At 35.7% G+C, this 24,563-nt stretch overlaps 1 protein-coding gene across 5 annotated transcripts in view; it reads left to right on the forward strand.

The window, feature by feature from the left end:
- C2H8orf34 (chromosome 2 C8orf34 homolog) overlaps window positions 1-24,563 on the forward strand; it is a 171,912-nt gene that overhangs the window by 63,263 nt on the left and 84,086 nt on the right. For all 5 annotated transcript variants that reach the window (XM_040545856.1, XM_040545855.1, XM_040545858.1 and 2 more), the window contains 2 exons: window positions 4,735-4,904; window positions 9,183-9,349. In XM_040545856.1, the coding sequence (XP_040401790.1) occupies window positions 4,735-4,904; window positions 9,183-9,349 (337 nt within the window). The remainder of the gene's footprint in view (window positions 1-4,734; window positions 4,905-9,182; window positions 9,350-24,563) is intronic.

Consider the following 24,563-nt stretch of genomic DNA (forward strand, 5'->3'; position numbering starts at 1 on the left):
GGGCAGCTACATGCAGCATGCCCCCTAGAAATGATCCCTTGCACATATTAATTCCCAAAAGTTTCGTGTGACCTGTTTGTAAGAGTGTTATTTGGCTTGGGCCAGAAACAACCAAGGACTGCCTGATAATGGTTTCACAGTATATACAATTTAGTTTGATCTCAACTGAGCATGTTCCCATGCAATGTTTATATTTTGGGTATAAATGTAGCCAAGTTCATTGTAATTCCCTTCCCAGGAATACATGCTGATACTACAGCTTCCTTATCTGGGCTGCAGCAGCAAGGAATCATTTTTAAAACCACATTCATATCTGGATTTTGGATTAATCATATAACCCTTCAGGTGCATGTGGTAGGTCCCAAACTTGGTATTGGATTCTTTTATACTGTTGGCATTAGTTAGATATCATGAGAGGCATAAAATTAAACATCATAATAAATTATTCTATATGCTTTTCCTTGCTTTATTTTTCTGAGAGTTGGGAGCATCCTTGCCAATTGGGACAGAGCCCATAATCCTGTTCTTTAATCTGTGGTTTAGATTATGAACCAAGATAAAACAGAGAAAGCTAGTATATATTTGTCTTTGTTAACATTTAAGCATATATTTTTTTAAAAAAATAATTTCATTCTGGCTGCAGTAAACTTTAGCCACTTTTGTCAGGTGAGTACTTGATCAATATCTCTGGATGATGTAACTCCTCCTCCAAATAATCCAGTTAATTTGTTTGTTGCTTAGTTACCCAAGCATTTGAAGTTGGAAAACTAGTTTGCTCTGAATTGCAATCACTGTTCTGGAAGGGCATTTCATTTAAATAGACTCTTATCAAATACCTGCTATTATTACCTTTGTGCCAGTACTCAGGGTTTTAGACTAAGATAAAGGTAGAGAAAACATGGGCAGATTTAGTCAGTCTTTCAGTTGCATTGGAAGCTTTCAGTTTGACAGAATCTAATAAAATTTCAGAATTTTATTGGCATAATTGCACAAAAAATCCCTAAGACTACTGCATTTAAACCAGATTTATGTATAGATTTCCTCCTTCATTTCATTTATTTCAGATTTGCAGTTTGGTTTCATTTCTCTTGATGATTCAGCCTACTTCTCAATCTAGGCTGGGGAAGCTGTATAAAATCAGCAACTGACACTGCAAGTACAGTGTGTAAGGAATGAAAATGAGAAGGGATGTCTTGTGACTCACAGATTTTAAGGCTGAAGTGCAGAGTTAATATGATACAAATTTCTGAATCAACTCACCTTCTTTACCGCTGAACAGAAACAACGCATGAAAGGGTGCATTTTTTAAAGATCCTCATAAATGTCAAGAATTTTCTGTAAACAGATAAAGAATTTGAGCTAGAATTTTACCCTTTCTGTGAAATTCTAATTTGGTTAAAAAAATTCTGGAGAAAGGCATTGAGTTCACTGTGAGTTTCAGGGTTTTCCCTAAGTCTGTGAGGACTCTAGAAGACCCTACTTGTCTGTACATCACATAGTAAATTATAGTATGTGTTGCATTGTAACATGTCTGCATTGTAAGGTACATTGAGGTAAAACATAGCCAGGATGCTACGGTGCATATTTCATGCTGTGTGTTTCAAATTTTTATATTTCAGCAATATTTCTGAGACAGACCATAGAAAATAAGGGCTCACACCCTTTACTTCTTGCCAATCAGAGACTGACTGAAATAATGACATTATAAAACTATTTAAAAAGGTATAGGGGAAGGTTTATTCATCTTCTGGCTTTTAATTCTCTAAAAACTTTGCAAATCTTTTCCAAGAGTTATTCATTTTATTTATTTATTTATTTATTTATTTTCTGTGCTGCATCTAGGGTATGCTTTCTTCTTATGAGTAGTATTACTACAAATAGTACAGCTTATATTTAACAACTACTCTACATCATCATCAAAAAAAAAAAAGTCTGCTCATGCCAAAGTTTTCCTCACTGTGGAGGTTTTCTCAAAATCCATATTAGCAATTAGGAATACAGAGCTTTTAAAGTTATGCTTAAGCAAACGGGTACACAGATATTGATATGCTCCCTCACAGGGGCTGCATATCGCAACCATGTCTCAAGTCAATGTGAGATGAGACTTAGCTGTCCTCCAGTGTTCCCCTTATCCTCGTTTCCACATAAAGTAAGCTTGTGGCTGTCAAGTTGGTAGCCACTGATAGGGATGCTAGGTGGACAGAACCATAAAACAATGGTGCACACTAAGGTCACTATCGATCTCTTTATTTATGGGGGAATAAAAATTGGAAATCAGTTAAGATTCTAAGGTTTATATTAAAAAAGATAAAAATAAAAACTTGACTGGGAACAGAAAGCTTCATCTAAATTGATTAAAGCTTTTGAAATAAGGTGCCAAACAAATGCCTTATATAGCTCTCAACAGAGCTGTCTCTGATTCCTCATTTTCTGTTTTCACTGTGGTTGCTTATGTAGTTGAAAGGAAGAAAATAAATTAGGTCATTGAAACTGTGGTGCACTAATTAACAAGATTCAAAAATGGAAGTAAGGTAATAAAGTGAGGCAAAGCATGACTATGTAATGTAAATTACATTTCTGTTAAGCAGAGTATGAAACTACTACTTTAATCCATGAAATGTCTAGAGAAGAAATCAGGATAACAAGGACAGACACCGCATTCACGGTTTACTTATTCACATGCTGGTGGTGCAGTGTACAGTGTCTGCAAAAAGTTGCAGTACCGAAAAAAGGCAAATTTTTAGCTGCTCTTCCTTTTTTGCTTAGGTAACTGACAGCTTTTAACAAGATTGACACTGCCAGTTGTTGCAAAGTTAAACTAGCACAGACCCTTTTTTTTTTTTTTTTTTTTTCTTTATTCATTATTAGAAATTATCCAAGGGAGAAAGGGAAGAGAGAAAATGGCTAGGGTAACAGAAAGAAACTTCAGAAGGGGCCAAATACTTCTTACTTACAGAAACTATTGTAGACACCTTGTGTAATGAAGGCATTGTGTGCAGTGAAGTAATTTGTCCTAGCTCATAGGCATATGATGATAGTCACACCTGTTACAGGTTATACCTGTCAATTGACCCGAGGCCACCATCTACATTAGCCGGCTATGACACAGCACCAGACAGATACATAAAATATATATTTATAAGAACATTAAAAAAAAAAAAAAAAGACATCAGTGTTTAGATATCTGAAAACCTCTGAAGTCATGGTGTTTTTCTCAGATTTCTGTATTGGCTGTGTTTAACTTTCAGTGGTCGTACCTTGCAGAAAATAGGCATAGTGTGAAAAGTAAATTCAATTGATGGAAAACTCTGGACAGATTAGTATAGAGAGTGGAATGTGTACTCCACACACACAATGCAAATTGCAGAAAGCAAAATAACAAGAGTGAGTGAGTCAAATCCAGGGGTTATTTTGTATTTGGTTCTGTCAGATGGAAGCTCTTGGAATTTGGCTGAGCAAAATTACAACATCTAGCCGGAGTGGGATAGGTATATTTGTATGAAAGCAGTTTGCACATTTTTTTTTTTTTTTACTTTCTTTAATTTCAGTAAAGACCTCTACTTCAAACTGGGCTTTTAACATATCTGTATCAATTAGTAGGAGACTTTAAAATGGTTTGTTTTTAGGAAGATAGGAAAATATGGTTGCTAAGCTAACTAATCACTGTGCTATCATTTTTCTAGATGCTTCTTGTTTGGAAAGTGTTGGTTTATGGTAGGAATATTTACTGAGATACTGATCTAAGTAACACACCAAAGGATTTGTTTTCCTATTTCTTTCTGTCTTTAGAAGATAGGAATAGATTATATTTCTCCTAATTAGGAACACTGTATTTGAAATGTCTTTGCTATACTAGAAGAGTTTATTAAAGCAAAATTAATATTTCTGCTCCATTGTTTCATTATGTCTATTTTTTTGTATCTATGCTCTATGCTTTTTTTTTGTTTGTTTGATTGCACTGTTGTACTTGACCCTTTCTCAACAACCTTTCTCAAAACACTGAAAAAAGAAATACCACTTCAAAACAGTTTTCACATACAATCTTTAGGGACAATTTTTTTTCCTTATTCTATATTCCTAATATAAATTCGAAGCAAATCACCACTATTGTTTTGAATATTTCAGTTGCATTTTGCTTGCGTCTAGTAATCCTCTTCAGCTATCTTCTTCCAGTAAGTGGTTAAAAATATGAGTACTAGTTTCAGAAATGCGTTTTATTAAAATGTTAATACCATTTTCAGAATTGAAGGATACATTATGTAAATCCCAGCAGGGTTATTTTTAAAATGCCAAATGCAGATGTATTTATCAGATTTGCATTTATACATCATGCAAATAAGAGAGATGCTATTAATCTACAACAGTCTTTTGGTTGGGATGTTCATTATGCAAGTGACCTCATCTGTTGCTTAGCATAACTAACACCATATGGGTTCTAAGAGTTGTGCATTTATTAAAAATATGTAATTTTTCAATATGAATTGATAAATACCGTATTTCTCCAGTTGGTATTGAAAAGCAAGGAGAGGTTTGAGGCACCAGGGTGGGCAAATTTTTCTTGGAATTTTTTTAACAGAAATCTTTTCATTAGTCTATGATTCTTTCTGGATGTTACTTTGTTACTTTTTTTTTTTTTTAATGAATAGTATTATTTTCTGTCTTCTTTTCCTCTTTACATGTCCAGTTGAAAACAAGTAGTACAGTGCTTTTTTATTATTATTTTTTTCTCTTCAGGACACAACAGGTTTTAATACCCCCCTTCTCAGACCTCGTGTGATTGGAGAATGGATTGGTCGTGAAGAGAATGATGCAGATCCACTAGCTGCTGAGATGCTGCAGCCACCAATACCAAGAAGTAAAAATGAGCAGTGGGACAGTGAGGATAGCAGCAGTCCTGGTGGAAGGTGGGAAATTTGTTCTGCCTAGAAATTTTATACTTTTTTCGTTTCTGAAGGAGAGCTTTTTTTTTTCCTTTTTCTTTTTTATTTGTTTATGAGAGCAGAATGCAGGACTTCTAAAGTCCCATGCTGTAGTGTGGCAGCATGCACAATAAATGGGAGACACTGTTATGTGACTAGTTTCTTTGGTGCTTTTGCATATGATTAATTTTATATGGATTAGCAATCCCATGGTTTTATTCAAAAGCTAAGTGCATGTTGACAAGGTTGGGACCCATTGTGTAATAATGTGATACATAGCTTCATTAAAGGTCCTTCAAACCCTTTTGTCTTTCAATGATTGGTAATAGATGTTAGTTAACCTTTGTGGCAGTTTAGTGATAAATCTGATTTTCTCTTTTTAAAGGAAAGCTACGCAAGGGAAACAATAGCTGTGTTGTTTCTAACAGGACTTCCAAAATTCATCTTCATTTCTTAAACTTCTTTCTTGAAGAGAAAATTGTATTCTCTGCAGTAAATACCTTCCAACGATTCAGTGTGCTTGACTGAGGTTGGGGGAGTGTGTTTTTTTGTTAATGTGCTTTAGCTACATAGAGGAGTTCATAATTTTTCCATGTTGTCCATTCTACATGATTTAAAGATACCTCTTTCTCACAGAAAGTTAAGTGTTTGCAGCCATTCCTCTGTCAATTACCTAAACACCTGCTGTTCTCCCTCAACCCTGTAGCTTTTCTCTTTGGTTATAACTAGTACACTGACTGCAGCAGACACGTTTTTCTTCCTCTTTTAAGGATGCAGAAACTCTCAGATTTCCCTTTGAAAAGGTGTAAAGTATGCCTTCACTATGTCCTCCGTTGTGTCCTCTGCACTGGAATTCTCTTCCCTGTCACATGGAAACTAGTCTGTCATTCGCTGGACTCTTAGAAGCTGTATTTATTAACTTTCCAAGAGTGTTGGGAGTGTTTGTTATCCACGAACACATCTTACTTCTTTTAATTAGTTTTCTTTGTTTGTTTGTTTGTTTTTTTGGGGGGGTGGGGGGGGAAGCTGCGAATACTACAATTTCAAAGTAGCAGCAGCATGTACTAATGATCCCTTACCCAGACTTCGGACTGGAACCAACAGAACTCAAAGACTGAGTCCTTCTACTGCAGTTCCTGGGAAAGTAATGGAGTCAGCAGCTACCATTGCAGCTTCATTGTGAGGGCCTGGGTTTCTATTTATCCTTATTCAGCATTCCAGTAAGGACATTGAGTAAAGATTTGTTCCAAGTTGCAGAGGATTTTGAGGATATTGTATCCCTTCTCTTAATAGGAAGAAGCAGAAATAGGCTGATCTCTAGATGGGAGCAAAGAGATTTAGTTCTGATAACAAAGATCATTTAGTACAGAGTATTTTTCTCCGTAGAAGGTGGTACAAGCTGTGAGAAACATTATAGATAATGATATAATGAAGAAAAATACTAATGGCTTTGAAAGTAGTATTTGAGAAGTCTTGTTGAGTATCATGAAAAAAAATCATATTGCCAGAAGTATGGAATAAGGAGAGTATGGGGTACTTGATGTAAGAAAAGAATCATGGGACACTGATATCTTTTTAGGTGTTTTAGGTGCAATGAGTGCTGAAGAGCTGTTGAAAAATATGTATCATTAAGTGGGAATACTGGTTTTCAGTGGAATTAATAACTACTAAATTACATGCTGCAGATGAATTTAAATTTGGATGACTGATTTTATGTCTGGGATAATTCTTTGCTTCATTAGCATTTCATCAGGTTTTGTAAAGCATTTAAATAAAGCATGTTTGCAGTCTTGCAAACTAACATAAAATTGCAGTACTTCAAGATAGTGATAATAATGAAATTGATGCTACCTATATGTGGAAGTTCAAAAGACCCATATTGATCAAGGTTAATCTGAATGTTCACTAATAATAGGAAATTTCTTCAAGGTCTGATTCAGTTATTGAGATTTAAAGTACTACTAGCAGACTTTGGAATTGGGTATACACCAATGCATGAGACAATAGGAAATAATAATTTGGTTTTAGTGTAACATTTATCTAGTACATTCAAAAGTAGATGGAATAGCATGTTTTTTATTAGACTAAATGAAACTCAAAGTTGCTATCGCTTGTTGATATAGGCTAAAATAATTCAGTTACATTTTTATCTGACAACTGAAAGAGGGAGTGATTTACAATTCATATTCAATGTTTACAATTATATTGTGTAAAATCTGATTTATTAACACTTTCAATTAGAAGTGATATTTTGTTCATCAGTAGCTATCAGGATTTATGTGGTAGACCAGCAAACTCTAAAAATTAATTCTAATCTTGATTTACAGCATAAGAACAAGAACATAATTGTCCCATTATTTCAAAGTAATGTTTCCTTACACCTATCACTAAACATAATGAAATATTACATAAATAAAATTTAACAATGTCTATATATATAGTCATATACACCCACCCCCATATATATATATAAAATTGTAGTGTGTATATATATATATATATATATATTCAGAAGATTAGTCGTTTTCATATTCATTTTTAGAGTAATTGCCATCAATTTCTTATATGACTGCCTCTTTTTCTGTATTGTTTTCACAGAGCTTAGCATATAAGTTTTTTTCTGTTGGGTGGAAGGGGAAGCCATGGCTCCTTACACATTCATAGCATTCTATAGGAAACTGAATATGCTGCAGAGAATGGCATATTCCTGTTGACCAGTGCTTTTTTGATAACCTGTCCATTTTCCATAGCATTTTCAGCATAAGGAAGATCATAGAGCATAGTACCTAAAGTTTGGGAATGTATGAGCTGTCTGCTTTTTCTATATTTGCAGCCATGATCCTCACTCATCAGTCCATTCATACTAGAAACCACTATTTCCTCTGTGAGAATTCCTGTGATCATGAGCAACAGAAGTTTCATACAGTTTTTATCTGAAAGCCAGACCTAGTTACTTAAAAAGAAAGGGAATTAATTTGGAGCAACTGAAAGGACAGATTTCACTATTACTTTGACTGGGAAAGGTAGGGTAGCCACACTACCGCAGCTGTTTTGATGATGTCTTGTCAAATTGATGAAGGGTCACCATTTTGCCCTTAATGTTCTGGGTTGCTGCAGAGGAAAGACTGTATGTGTCATTGGTTTTATACAGCTCTCTGTTGCTGCTAAGGGAGTAAGACAAGCTATTAACATTGGATAGGGGACCATATAAAAGTGCTAATAGCAATCCTGCTGCTACTGAGCTCATCTTTCAGAAATCCAGGAACCATGAAAACAGGATTAAACTCATTTCCATGCCATTGTCACTAGTTTTCTACATGAAAAAATTATTGTGGAAATTCTGAGAAGAAGCATGGTTCTTGGGAAACTTCCTTAAGGGACAGCATATGTACACAGTGTGGAATTTGGGTGGTTGTTCATTTGATGTTCTTGTATCTCAGAGCCTGAAATGAACTGGAGCTCACAGAGGCCCCATTTATAACCCCATGTCCTAAACCCCAAACCTGTTCTACACCCCCAAGAGCCACTTTATCTTATTAGTGTTTATTTTTGCAGGGGAAATGACCTATTGATTATACTGAATTTCATAATTTGCAAAATATTTATCTTCCTGCAACAGGCTATAAGACAGCCTGAGGTACTCCTGATACCCTCCTGATACCCTCCTACTTCTTTCTCGTTGTGTTTATTTTGAGATTAGAAGGAATTAGAAATTGTTAGGAATAGAAATTAGAATAAATAGGAATTAGAAATTGCAGGAATATAGCAATTCCTGCCTTAGACCCTTCTGCTAACTTCTGTGCAGTTCAGTTGTCTGTTACTTAGGTTAGGGGCACAAGTCAAGAAACTATAATGAAGATTGTTGTAACTATGTAAACCTTAATCCTATGCGATTGTGATAACATAACTACACAGTGGAGTAGTTTTTTGTTCTCAGCTTTGTTGTTGTGTGATCAGTGCCTTAACAACACTCACCAGTAATTGACATCCTGTTGTGTATGTAACTTATTTAGACTTGATAAATGCCCATAAAGTCAATGGGAATTTTCCCATCATTTTTTAGTCAAAATTGTAGATAAGAACTAAAAGCACAGACTGCCTTATAGCATCCAATGATCAGGGCATGAAAGGTTACCAGTAAGTTTCTGTGGTCTGATGGAGCTAACCTTCAGATCTGGGTGACATCATGGGCTACAGTGATTTGAGAAATGTGTGATGTATTTTATAGAGAGTATCAGAGAAAGTTGTTTTCCTCCCTCGCAGCTTAAAAATGGAGCCAAAGAGCAAAGGACTGAAACAGCAACAACAGCAACATAAGAAACTGCTGGCTGCCATGCTTTCTCAGGACTCCTTTGATTCTGCTCACAGCACAGCTCCATCTGTAACCGAAGAAGATATTGACAATGAAGATGATGCAATGGAACTGCTGGGTAACTGCAAAAAATTATATGTATTTTCTGATACTTGTCTTTTAATTAGAGATTAAGCTTAAAAGTGTAGTATCCAATCATGCATAGATTAGTTTGAATCTGCTTCCTGTTTTTGAAGTGTCCAGTAGCTGTGTGATGGTTCTTAGGGTTTAACTTACAACTTTCAGGAGTGAATGTCATGAAGACCATATATATTTGTGAAGAAACTGCCAGCTGCATCGAAATCCCATGCAAGTATCAAATATTTCAGGTGTTTAAAGTAATTAAGTTGATTTCCTACATAATGCACTTGCAGGTTCTTCTTGGAGAACGTACTTATGTACAAAGAGCAGAAGCAACTTTTACAAGCTTTTATCTGGTTCTTCTTTTACTTAGACATATCACAGTCCTAACTTCATTGAGTTTTATTTGAGACTTACTAACTACACAAAGCTTGCACAATATTAATTAATAACCTCTTCAGAGGATTTGATTGTAATGTTTCCAAAAGATTGTATTATATATTAAATCACACTCTAGAAACCTCTGTGTGCACTGCAACCTTCTTTTCCTGGAATCGCCATTCACGAAAGGAGGGAAATTTTTGTAGAAATTTAATTACTTTCTTTTCTGCCATTTTTAAAATCTTCAGCATAAGATGCTTGAAAAGTACTCCTAGACTTCAATTATTTATTTACTTGGTTTTAGTTTTTGCCATATAGAACTTTATGAGAATCAAGGCACATGAAATAATAGAGCCTCAGGATAGCTCAACATTCTTATATTTGGGAATTCTATCACAAACTATTTGTTCCAGATTGGATGCCAATCTAAAAATTAGAAAAATACATGGTGCTTTACTGTGATTCTGTTATTTTTCTGTTGCTTTCTTATTGCAGTTTTCATAGAATCACAGAATAATTGAGGTTGGAAGGGACTGCTGGAGTTATCTAGTCCAACCCATTGCTCAAAACAGTCAACTAGAGCAGATTGTTCTGGACATTGAACAGTTGGGTTTTGAATCTCTACAAAGATGGAGACTACAATGTGTCAGGGCAACAAGTTTCAGTGCTTGACTGTGCTGACAAATATATATATATATATGTATATATATAGTTCATATATTTTTTTTGCTCCAGTAATTTTAAGCTTGATGTATTTGTATGTGAGAGAAAGAAGACATAATAGGCTGGATCTCTTCTGTGCCACAATGGGCCAATCATTTCCTCTTATAGGAAGTCACACTGTTTGTGACTAAGGGCTTGCTATCTCCATAGAGTCAGTTGTTATTTCCAGAGTTAATCTATGGATTCCAGTGAATGCCGTAATTAGTCTGTAGCTGTCTTACCTCTTTATTTTTTTCCTGGAATTTACTAATCTTTCCGACTTTATCAGTGTAACATAAAAAGAAAGCTGAATGACTATCTTGTGCTGTTATAAACCACAAGACTTTTCTAAATTAGAATTAAGTAGAATTCTGTGGCATTTAGAAGGAACAGTAGGTAAAAGAGAGAGAGTGAAGTTATTAGCCTCATTACATGTGCCATAGAATAGAATCTTTTAACTTCTGTGGGGATAGTGAGGTCAAGGTACCCAGTACAAGTTTGCTTCTCCTGTGTGTAGGTTGTCCTCTAGCCACTTGAATCTCTCAAAGAATCTGTATTCTTTGAGAATACAAAGAAATGTATTTGAGAAAATGAGAAAGGCAGTATGAAGAAAATTATCTTTTTTTATTGGCTTGACCTTTGTGTGGAATATTATCGGTGTACAAACCAGCGTGTTTTTATTTCAGTATGTTTGCTTGTTTTGTTTGTTTTGTTTTGTTTTAAATAAGGACTCAATTGTAAGAGTTTGTCCTGGTATTTTTCCTGTTTTTAAGCCATCCAAAACTTAGTACCTTTTTCTACCATGCCTTTCACTGAAACTGGCTAAGTTTATGCAAAATCAACTTATATCCCCGAAAGGACACAAACAGGACCTCTGGTCTGAGTAGAGGTTGCATAAGCACTTCTGAGATTCTGAAGCAAAATCATATCATATCCAATAAATAACCATGCTTATTGTGATTATAATATAGCCACGTTATAGTAACTAACACTGATAGCAAGGTCAATATATACCTATTACTTTTGAAAATTCTGTGCTTCTGAAAGACTGTTTTTTATTTTCATTCTCATTTTCCTTTGGGCTTATAGTACATTTTATACTTGGTATAACGTTTAGGTTATACGCTGCAGAACTGCTCAAAAATTGAGGCTGTAACAAAACGTTACACAGGAAGGACATTTTATTTTCTTTTGAAGGTAACATAAAAAGCTTAAGTTTCTATCTGCAAACATAGGTATCTTTCATTGCTGTATTTTCCAGATCAGTAACTGTATGATACTGGGACTGATTTTTTTTTTAATGTATTTCATTAATCCATTAACTGCTCTGATGCTTTTTACAGATGTGGTATAACTACTTCCAAATCATGGCTTTCACTGAATTGCAGGGCGTTGTTGCATATAGCTACATGACTAGTCCCACTTAGAGTTCATTATTCATTGCATATACAGCCCTTTCTTTAAAAAAAAAAAAATGAAACCTCATCCTTCCATATCTGGTTTCTGGGAAAACAAATTCCAGTATTGATAATAGATGATTTTGATCTGTCCCCTACTTATAATGCAGGTTTCTGCAGAGCAAGGACTTCCATCTTTATGTGTATATCTTGATTCTCTTTAAGAGAATCTTTGTCAAAGTTTAGTTGATTGACTTAGGTATTAAAAGTATGAAACTGACTTCTGGTATATTTTCTTCTAAAAAACACATAGTAGTTATACTAGAATTGTCAATGAAGGTTTAGCTAGAATAGAACATTCAAAATAGAAGAATCAGCTAAGCTATTGCACTTCTAATGGGAAGGATGCATTTCAGAAGAAATATACTTGCAAAGATGAAAAAGAATATTATGGGGCTTCATTCTTATTTCAGTTATCACTGTTTATGTGTAATGTAGAATGCATAGCAGGGCTGATAACACTGGTAATTTTCTAAGTGTGTTCAGCTATGTGGGTGGCTGATACAGATTACTAGCAGATAACATCATAGTGGAAAGGATCTTCCTGACTTAAAAAAAACAAAACAGAACTGTAGCTATAAAATCACATGTATTTGTAAATGTAAAAAAGGCAATGGGATCGAGATCTGTGACCGAAAGTTATATCGGGAACTCATTTTATATATAGCCATGCTAAGTATTATGTTTTGTAATATAGTAAGCCAAAGTAGTTCTTTGTGAAAGTCCACAGTCCTTTTGGAATTCCATGACATTTTGGCCTAAGCTTTCCTTTGCATTTAGCTCAAGTCCACTGAGGCTTTGAAATCATGTTATTCTCTCAATTGACACCGATGTCCATTGCAGTGGATTGAACGCAGTCACCAAAGCGTGTCTCATTTGGTTTTAAAACAATCAATTCTTTGGCTTAGTGTAAGAATATCAAGTTGGTTTTTTGGACACTTAGACTTATAGACCTATATTTACATTCTTGAACTTTTAACAAGTAAGGAAGATGGAAAAGAAATTACATCTTGTTTTACAGAATATTAATATTTGGTCATAATGCTCATTTACATTTCTTGTTGTTGTCCAATCTTTAGGCATACTCACAGTGTTAAAAAATGTTAATCTATGCTATGCATTATACCATAGAATATAATAGGTAACTATGAAGCACCACTATAAAGATAAGCATACCAAGGAAGATCATGTTTGCATCGTATCCATGATCTCAATGCAAATAATCTTATTTTTGAGCTAAATTTAAGTGTTTGCAGTATCAGGGCTTGTAAAAATATCTATTTTCTTCTGAGCTGTTTTCATAGTAATGGTGTTTTTTTGCTCAATGTGTAAGTCTTAGGTGAAAGTTCAGCCTTTTACATTGTCTGCCTCATGTTTATTATGTGTAATTCTTGTTATGCAGTAAGAAACCAGAATGTTTAAAGTTAGAAATGCTATTTAAGTAATAATATTTTTTATTTATCACTTTGGGAGATACATGAAGTATTCTGTTTGCTTTAATAACTGTTCTAATCTTTGCAAGTTCTTTTTTTTTTTTCTTTCCTCAAGAGGTTCCTAAATGTCAAGTATTTCATCATTGTGAAACCCCTGAAAGATTGGCAGTTGATATATTTACATTTTGTAACAAGAGAGCATAAACAGAATTTAAGGGAGATTGCTTCTGTTCATAAGGTAAAACAACTCAGTGTCGCAGAATCGTCTAGGTTGGAAGAGACCTCCAAGATCATCTAGTCCAACCTCTGTCCTAACACTAACAAGACCTCCGCTAAACCATATCACTAAGGACTACATCTAAACGTCTTTTAAAGACCTCCAGGGATGGTGACTCAACCACTTCCCTGGGCAGCCCATTCCAATGCCTAACAACCCTTTCAGTAAAGAAGTTCTTCCTAATATCCAACCTAAACCTCCCTTGATGCAACTTTAGCCCATTCCTCCTCGTCCTGTCACCAGGCACGTGGGAGAATAGACCAACCCCCACCTCTCTACAGCCTCCTTTAAGGTACCTATAGAGAGCGATGAGGTCTCCCCTGAGCCTCCTCTTCTCCTTAGGTCTAGTAGTCTATTCCTTGTATAGTCTATATTGTTTTTACAGTAAGTCTCTGAGTGTCCGAATGTAAAAGGGTGCACAATCTGCAGTGCTTTCGGTACAGTTCTTCTCGTTCAACAGAAATTCCTGATTTCCCTGTTTCCTAGACTTCAGCAACATGCAGGAAACAGACTCTAAACTTGATAAATTATTCCAATATTAGCAGCAGGTTGCTCCTCTTTGTTGTCTCTCCCAAGTGGACAAAAGCTTGTTTTCCAGTATGTGACTGGAATATATCATTTGACAGAAGAGGGGCTGCAAGGCCCTGGGAAAGGTGATATACAAGTTATACTACATCTTCAGAACAGTTTTCTGGCCCACAGCCTGTTTTGTTTAAGTAGAACGATTGTGTGGGAGAAAGCTGCATGAATTGCTCATCATGGCCCCCTTTTGCTGACTTTTCTTATTTGGAAACTATTGAGAAATCGGCAACATTACCTGTTGAACATCTGCTGTGTAGTGCATGCACAGAGGCTGACAGTACTGGAAGACAGTAGGCCTCTGGCATGCAGAGACTAGCTGTACTATACATTGCAAAATCTGTAGTGATGGATGTAATGCACTGGTGCCAGTATTTGTTATAGACTCCATAAGGTGCTGATTTAAATATCCCCTTTTTCTGTCTCAAAAAGTGTAGGTAATCTTATATCCCTTCAGATGCTGGGAACCCTGTATTGCATAACGAGGGCTACACAGATCCTGCTGTGCTGAGATGAACCAGCACTATGGTCCTGAGAGCTCTTAAAATAAATAATTTAGTTTTTCTTATAAGTAAAGAATTCCATTTGGTATTTCTATTGTCAAGCAAAAAGAGGTTCACATGAGAACGTGGTCTTCACTTTTAAGATAGATGCCAAGTGGAAACTAACTACAATCTTCTCCCTTGTGATTAGCAGACTAACTTTACCCTGCAGCCAAGTGATATGTGCAGCATAGCACAGATCTGTTCATACTCAGGTTAGTTGTTATTTGGATCATGAACTCCTTGTTGTACAATAGTCCTTGGGTATGGATCACCAGCAAGCAGAAAAGTCAGTGTAGCACCGTATTTTCCTGCCACTGGAAGAAGGTAAATTTATCTCTGTCTAGTCAGAGATAGTGATCACCGCCTTAACCCAAATGAAGGGAAAGTGATGATGGCAGTGCTATTTATCTCATGTTCTTATCACCAAAAGCTAAATCTTTACATTCATTGCAATAATAAACATTGATGTTCTCAGATTTAAAATATATATATATATTTAGCAAGGTGTAATTCAGCATTATTATTCTGTTAAAAGAAGTGTGAAGAGGTTCATCTTACAGTACGTCTTCAAAAGTCAAGTGAAATGTGTGTATGCATGGTTCTACTATCCTGTGTTGCTACTGCCCTCCTACTGAAATTTCTGAAAAAGGTTACTGTGGAAATAAATACTTATATTCAGATTTTTTTGGAAACTGCTGTAGATCATGCTTTCAATTCTCCTGTCTTACAGAGTAGTGGCCAAATGATTATTCACATTTTATGGAGCTATTCTTATGAAGTTTTCTGTTTCCTTCTAATTTCAACAATTGGAAGAAAAAGCATGTTATGTATCTAAAAGAGAAAGAAAAAGGCACTTTTTTTTTCCGTTTTCATTACCTCCCGCAGCATGGAAAGCATTTATATGCTTTTGTGCTCCTTGATGGCTATTTCTGGTGCAGTAGAAAGATTGTATTATATGAACCAGCCTTATCATATCAACAGTCATGATGATGCTGTTCTATTAATGACCAGGTAATATGGCTAGTATGAATGAAATCTTAGGATTTTTTTATTATTATTATTATTATTTTTATGAAATGTAGTTGACTTCTGAAGTGATGGGTATTTGACATTCAGTGGCAACAAATAAACTTTTCTTTAGAGTCTGATATGGAAGATATAATTGTTCATATCCATTTGAATAATGCTACTTGATTCTAGGAAAAATATCAATAAATGCAATTTACTGTTACCACAATTTCTAAAAGGTCTGATCTTCAACCTTCCATTTGTCTTCAATCTTCTATCCCTATGGTAGACAATTTCTGATAATCTTAATTACCAGGTGCTTTGAAACCTGAAAGATTTGGAATTTGGATAGACAGCTAACAACTGAAGGCAAAAGTTCCAGAAGGTAATTCTTTCCCTTGTGGTGGATTGAGCCCAGACAGCAGCTAAGCACCATACAAGAACCTTGCTCGCTCACTACCCTGCAGAAGGATGGGGGAGAGAATAGGAAGATCGAAAGCAAGAAAACTTATGGGTGGAGATAAAAAGAGTTTACTAAGTGAAGGAAAGAAAGTAAAACAAAGAAAACCCCCAAACTAAACCAAATGATGCAAAGGCAATCACTCTCTACTTTCCACAAACAGACAAATATATAGCCAGTCTCTGAGCAACGGCTACTTTGGAAAAACAAACAAACAAACAAACAAACAAAAAAGAACAGTTTTTATTGCAGAGCATGACAATATATGATGTGGAATATTCCTTTGGTTAGTTTGGGTCAGCTGTCCTGGCTGCATCCCCTCTCAGACTCTTGCCCACCCAGCCTGCTCACCAGGGAAGCAGGGAGCAGGGAAGGGGTTTGTGGTGCAGATGGAGAAACAGAGAAGGTCTTGACGCTGTGCAAGCAACTGTTCAGCAATAGCTAAGATTGTGTTGCCAACACTGTTTTGGTCGTGGATCTTAAACACAGCACCATATGGATTACTAAGATCTACTTTAACTCCATCCTAGCCAGACTCAGGACATCCTTTAAAGGTATATTTTTTCCAAGTCACTGCTGTCTTTGTGAGGACTGAGAGATTCTATTGATATGATGAAAGGTGCTACTTGCTCTGGCATCTCCAGGGACATTGTCCTGATTCCTTTTAGATAAAGGTTCCTCTTCTCTTCCTGAGATAGGCTGATCATTGTGGTTAGGTCTCCTGAAACTGTTCTCCAGTTTTATGTCACTGTTCACTTATAGATGATTCTGTTCTTCCCAGGGTTCTTTTAGACCATAATTATAGATTCCAGAATGTCATTCATGCTTGCCCCATGACTCTTGTGTTCTTAGCTTAATTAGTCTTTGTTTTGCACAAAGGCCTTAGCCTACGCTAAGTCACTTCTGAGAAGTGACTATATTTGTCACAGAGGGTACAGTTTGTAAATGATGATATCCATCTGGGATTCTTATTCTATTTCTTAAGTGTGTTGTAAGTGGTAAAGATTGTAAGACCTGCAGAGTTCAACAGAGAGTACTTTGGTTACTATACAGATGACTATTGATCTTCTATGGACTTCCATAAAGAAACAGTCTTTCCTTCATGCAGTGGTATTTGCAGTAACTACTTACTTCTCACACTTTTCCTTTTTTAAAATGTATATTTAATTATTTCTTTACTGTAGTTGGTTATGTGCCATTTACATGGAGGGATCCATGCTCAAGATCTAATCTTGAGAATGCATAAGAAATATTGAAGACCAGTGGAAGGGGCAGGGGAAAGAGAGTAGCAAAAAATCAGCCAAGGTTGTGAAAAGGAATTTCTTTTTTAAAAATGGGCAGTTATGGATACTTATTTACTCATGTAGTTTGTCTTCAGGCTACAATGACTAGATTGTTAGTAAGTGTCAATAAATCCTTAGCTTTTTTGCTTTTAATAAAATACATGAATTGTTATTCTATGCCTCAAACAATTAATGATAAAGTAAATCCTGTTAATTTTTATGCAAACATAGTAAGCAAATAATGCCAAGATTGGTAAATCAGTTGGACTAATTATGTTTACAAAACAGCTAAAGTGAGAAGTAACCTCAAAAAGTGGTGTTTTTTTTTTTTTGAGAGCTTATGGCATTTCACTGAAATGTTAAAGTACAATGTTATTACAGAAACTGTCCAACAGCGTTTTTACTAGATTCCTTGATCTGCAAGGCTATTGTCTAGAGAGAAGTCATAAACTTGAAAACTACTAATTTTAAAACAATTTTTAATGCATTACACCTGTCACTGAATACCTGTGTAAAAATGTAACAAATGCCATATTTTTCTGTTTCTGCCAATATATGAAGTCACTGATGCAAGAGACACCTGCAGGTGTGTATAATGTCATTCACAGAGTCCATTGATTTCAGTTCATCTTGCGGTCCTATGGTGAAAGACAGCAATATCAGTGAGAATCTTTTAGTTGATATGAGCTTAAACATCAGTCTATCTGGTTATTCAAAGAATAAGGCTTTGATGTTAAATGCCTTAAAACAGTAGAATCCTGCTCTTCAATTTTACTGTTGGCAATATTACAATTCATGTTTGATGAATTAGACTTTTTAGACTGTCAGTAACTTCTTGTTATCTTAGTAAGTTCTATAGTTTAGTTAAGAGGCTCTTTGTAAGGTTAGAAGAAATTATGAAGTGAATTAGTCATTTATTGCAACACTTGTGTAGTTATTTCTGGTTTGATAAGCATAACATGGGTTGGTACTGAAGCTGATCGTGCTTCATATTGCTAAAGGGAGAGAGAAAATCAATTATAGAGTTACTAGGTTCTCTTCAGCTGAAATGAGTTATGTATGAGCCAATAAAATGTTTCAAAAGAATGATTCATTTTCAAGAGATAGATGTGTACTGAATCTCATGATGTGCAAGAGCCTGAAATATCATTTATGTAGAGTTCACATAGGGAACCAAGGCTTATTTTAAACCTACACCAAGAAAACAGAGCGGGGACAGTGTGCAATCCTAGTCCCTTGATTGTCTAGATCAGAGACCTAAATGTCTGTACTAACTTTTATGGTCCATATACCTGAGATTTCTTTTCCAGAAAGGCAGGGGGACACAGTGACATGGCATACATTAGGTCTCATTATGACATGGTACTGATCCCAATACCATGGGATCTGTCAGATAGTCTTCTACACTTGTTAAGTGCTCACAACTCTGATGTTTCATGGCTGTGGAGATACAGAGATTGCTTTAGATCAGGTATAAATAAGAAGCAGCTTCCTCCCACCCAAGCACCATTTATAAGAAGGAAAAGAAGGTGATTCTTCTTAGCCCACTCTCTCCAATCCCCAGTCTTACCTCTCTCCTCACCTCCAGATACGCCAAGAACATCTGGTGTCAGGGAAATAGTAAAGAGCTGTGATCAAGTCAGGTGGCATCTATTAGATAATGTTTTAAGCTATGAAGTTGCTGAGAAGTACGTTTTGATGAGTACAACAGTTTTGTGGAATGCATTGCCACAGAAAGTTGTGGAGATGACAAATGTAAATATACAAGACTAGATACATTCATGGAAGATCACAGAATAGTTAAGGTTGGAAGGAACCTCTGGAGGTCATCTGGTCCAACTCCACTGCTCAAGCAGGGATACATAGAGCAGTTTGCTTAGGACCATGTCCAGACAGCTTTTGAAAATCTCCAATGATGGAGACTCCACAACCTCTCTGGGCAACCTGTGCTAGTGCTCAATCACCTGTACAGTAAACATGTGCTTCCTGATATTTGACCTGCTGGCAATACTTTGCCTGATGCAGCCAAGAAAACTGTTGGCCTTCTTAGCAGCAAGGGCACATTGCTGACTGATGTTCTGCTTGGTGTCTACAAGGACTCCCAGGTCCTTTTCTACAGAGCTGCTTTCCAGCTGGGCGGCCCCCAGCATGTGCTAGTGCCTGGAGTTGTTCCTTCCAAGCTGCAGGACTCTGCACTTCTCCTTGTTGAACTTCATGAGGTTCTTGTCAGCCCACCTCTGCAGCCTGTTGAGGTCCCTCTGGATGGCTGTGCAGCCCCCTCGTGAGTTAGCTGCTCCCCCCAGTTTTTTTGTCATCTGCAAATTTACTGAGGGTGCACTCTGCGCCGTTGTCCAGATAATTAATGAAGGTGTTAAACAAGACTGGACCCAGTATTGGCCCCTGGGGTACTCCACTTGTTACTGGCGTCTAAGTAGGCTTTGCACCACTGAAAACTTGCCCTCTGGGCCCAGCTATTCAGCCAGTTTTCAGTGCACCTCAGTCTGCTCATCCAGCCCAGATTGGTATCTTGATCATTTGAAGAGAGATAATCTGAACCTATATATTTGAGGACTGCATCCTGTACAATTCTGATCCCTTCTAGTGATTTTAATGGATGAATTCTTGTCTTATGACTGTCACAACTACCTCATACTTTTCTACCATATCCTGTCAAGTCTGTTTAAAAACATTTTCTGACATATGCATACCTGATACTCTTTTTCTAGCATCTAGATGTGAAAGCCCTCTATAGTCATCTGTCAGTCTGTCCAGCAAGTGTAATTGCAGTCTTTGCAAAATGGCAACATTTTCTTTCCACATGCAGAATCATTTACATTATGTTGTTGTCATCCAGAAATGACATTACTGGACTTCTAAAAAAAAATCCACAAAAAGCTGTGATAATTTTGAATTTTTTAAAACAGTTTTTTCTCACTTGTTTTTTGGGTTTGTGATGAAACTCTGCCTGCTAGTTTATATACATTCTTGCTCAGCTGATACTCCTTCAACAGAAATCTTTGCAAGTGTGGTTGATGGTTGTGCTATTTGAAGTAAATTTCTGTAAAATTATTCATGACCTTGAGAAGAGAGACTATTGAAAATAAATTGTGCTGTAAACTAATAAGAAAAGTATGTTATTTCTTCTTTACGTCAAGCACCTTTTTGTGATGTTACTTAAACCTTATTAAAGTAGTCCCCGTTACATGCAGCTGGATCTGTTAGATAAATTTCACTGATTCATGGAAGCAGAATTTGGCACCAGTGACGTACAGATAAATGAAGAAAAAGTTTGTCCTTCTGGTGGCTTTGTGTCCAAATCTTTTAGGTTATTAATGTGTAGCAGTTAACTACAGTATTGGACCAACTAAATTCAATTTAAATAGGTCTTTTGAACATTCTGGCATTGTCTGCCTGTTGTTTGTTTGTTTTTTAAATTCAGTTTCTTCATAAAACCTTCTTTAGCATTTTTTGACAATTTCGGACTCCTTCCATATAAGACTGCTTCACTGTGAAAAATTTTTGATAATTCATTTTCACTCCAAAACAGACAAATTAACAAGAACAAGACAACTCTACTCAGCTTCTAATGCATGACAAGTTGGTCTTCTTTGAAGTTAGGGAAAGCCTTTTTGCCTTTTTTTTTTTTTTTTTTTTTAAGGTGAACTTTGTTCTGAATATAAGTGCCTAATTTTTTTTAGCAATACTCACTTGAGCTGCAAGTATATGTGTACCTTCAGGGCTTGAGGACTATTTAAATCTCTCATCTGGAAATAAGATTCTTGAAGTTCTGAGAAATACAAAACACCCGCTCAAGGAAGACCAACGTATATATATATATGCAAGAGAAAAAAATACTGCAAGAAAAACTCCTAGTTATTAGGACCCCACTTCAAGATCATGTTTATGCCTGACATGGTATGTGCTAGATAACAAGTTAGAATTGTAAGCAAAATGAACAAAGACAGGACTATAAATGAAATACTTCAAATTATGTTTTTCTGTCTTTCCTTTCTAAACTGGAGTCTGTTGGGAGAAAGGTTTTGGAGATGTCTCTAGAAACACTGACTCCATTTTCATCTACTGCACAAAATCACACAACTTCTTCCAAAGATTCATATTTTTTTTTCTGATGCTTTCATTACTTGGTGAAGCCTTTCAATTACTGAAACTGTAATTTAATGCTAGTCACGGAAAATAGTTTTTGATTTACATTTCATAATGCATAAGAAATTTTATGCTCTGGTACAGTTAGTGGAAAGCGTGTCAAATTTCTAAAGTGAAATATTTACTTCATCTGAAACACTCCAAGCCCAAGGAAGTAGTATTGTAAATTCAGAATCCTACAAACAACTTACCTGCTTATATAAGCATTATGATTAAAAAATTATTAGGTATTGTTTCCCAGTAGTTTATACTGTATTCAGTTAGTTTTCCTCTTTTATTGGGATTTGATAGTTTAGTTTGGCAATTTAAATGTATCTGAGCATTGGTTATTTGTTTAATTCCTAATTAATATAGTAAGATAAGTTTTAATTACTGCTTTTAATTGCAGTTGTTGTTCAGTAATATTAGTGTCTTTTATTAAGAGTTAGATTTAAAAGTTCTGTTTAGTCTGTTTTCCCAACAATGATAATATGTTATGTAAAATGGCCACCAAAATGCATTCATAATCATAGTATATTATTTTTTTGCGTTCATAGTCTTAGAAACTTCATTTTAAAATTCACTGAACATAGGGAAATTGTATGGGTACTTTTCAAGACTTGGGATTTTTTCCTTCTCATGTGGAGCACTGTGGTTCTTTCAGCAATGTTTTTTTGGGAGAAACTAGTAACAATTCTGTATTAGACAGTGCTGAAGCTACTCCTTCCTCTGCCTTCTCTCAGATAAGAAATTGTTTCTCTAAGAGCCTTGCAGCTCACGTAACAAATGCCAGAAATGTTGAAGAGAATTTTATAAAGATAAAATTCATACCATTAAAGAAAAGTAGAAATACGGGGGAGAAGGCGAATTCATGTTATAGGTTAATATCACTTATGTGAGAACTTAAGTTATGACATATGAATAACTTCTGGAAGTGAATAAAGGGTATTTTAATAAATCATATCCTCAGATTATCACCTTATGAAAATTCACGAAACTGTGACCTAGTCTCAAAGACAGAGTCATCTTTTAGGTGAGTAGCTGCAAAAAGGCTCATTCTTGTTCATTTTTTTTCATAAAAAGTCCAATGAAAGCTGAACGTGGGTGATTGAAATACCTCGCTGTACTCAAGTTAGCTAAGGCAAAAGCAGGTAAGAAGACACAGTATCAGAAGAAATAGTCACTTTTTCATACTTTGCTTTAGCTATTTTCTCCATCTTTCTCTTGCTGTTTCTCAGCAGATAAGGTACATTTCTTTCTGCTTCAGAACAGTATTTAACAGAGTTGAGCTCAAGTCTGATAATGCTAGAATGGGGCTTTGGACTAGGATTTTATGCCTGCCATCACGGTCTTGAGAAGCCAGGTATCTAATACATCACTGTCCTCTCACTCTCCTTCACACAACCACTAGATGTGGAATGCAATATTTACTCACTAAGTATGATGTGCAATATTGGGGTCTTCTTAAGGAGTATTCACATGTAGTTTGTCTTGAAACTATAAGCATTTGTTATTGTTTGAAATTAGGTAATGCCTTTATTTACTGTTTGTGTGATACTGTTAAAGTTCTGTTTGCCCCCAAAATACTCATGAGTTCATCCTTGTGTTAGTTATTCCTACTCCTCCAATAGGATGGGAAAATGATGCATGGTTAACTTCAAATTTATTGCTTGGGGGCTGATTCCATCTCTTCCTTAAGAAAAGGCCCTGTGAATGTTTTCAGCTTTCACCTACACAGGAAAGGGATTTCATCTTGCTCATTCCAGTAGTCTGTACATTTTGATTCCACAGTTTCGCACATCATCTACCCCCCACTACTTTTAGTTAAAGGTAAGGTGATCTAAAAGTTGTGTGTATATTAATCCATTATCCTTTCAGTGTTTCAGTGTTGTTATTTTTTTTTTTCGTTGTTAAAAAGGAATGCTTTCCACCATTCAAATGAACTTGGCCTCTGTTTGCAGGGAAGTTGTTTGTCATCTGGCACTATGACACAGGACATGACATTACATCTCCCAAGATTTATAGTTAGGAAATAATTTGACTTATTAATATAACTACAATTAAAAGTACAAAATACCAAAAAGCAGTGCACAATAAGTCAGCACCATCTGGTTCAGCAATTAGTATAATTTCATTAGCAATTGTCACTAGGGTTTATTAACACAGAAGCCATACAAGGAACATTTGAAACATATAGGTAAACTCTGACAATTTTCTGAAAGGCAGAAGATGAGTAGGGAATGCTGAATATCAGTTCATTAATTTGGAAAACAGGATGAAATTTACATGCCATACCGCACACTACTGATGTTAACTCCAGAAGACTGATCACTTGCGTGTTAATATGTTATAAATTATTTGACTTAAAACACACAGAGTTGCAATATGAATTTGCAAGTATGGGAAAGAGACTGAGAATTATATGGATAATTTTAATGAGAGGAAGTAGCTAGATCATAAGATCTTTGCTCAGACTGTAAAACTCATTTCTCTGTCATTTTTTAGTACGAGTCCTAGAAAAATGAAATTGAAGCTGGCATGTACTGTAACGACACAAGGGACTAATGTTATAGCTTCAATAATTTATTTATTTATTTATTTATTTATTACTATAAAAGTGTGGATATTTCAGAATAACTAGTATTCCCAGTAGAAACTGCGATGAACTGGTACTTAAAAGATTTGAAATCTCATGTAAGCATAGTATTGTCTACTAAGGCTAAAATAATGAAATTAGAGAAAGTATCCATGATTTAGAGAATAAGTTATAGTGCAGTTAAGAGAATGAAGAGAAAAATAGAGTCTTACTTTGCTTCTTTCTCTAGGCTATCAAAAAAAAAAAAGCAATTTAGCAAAACCTCATGAACAGAAATGTGGGTTGAATGAGAAGTTCAGCCTTCCTGATGGTCCACCTGCTGCAGTAGGTCTGTCTACTTTGATATGA

Source organism: Cygnus olor, chromosome 2, assembly GCF_009769625.2.
Source record: "Cygnus olor isolate bCygOlo1 chromosome 2, bCygOlo1.pri.v2, whole genome shotgun sequence".
Lineage (NCBI taxonomy): Eukaryota > Metazoa > Chordata > Aves > Anseriformes > Anatidae > Cygnus > Cygnus olor.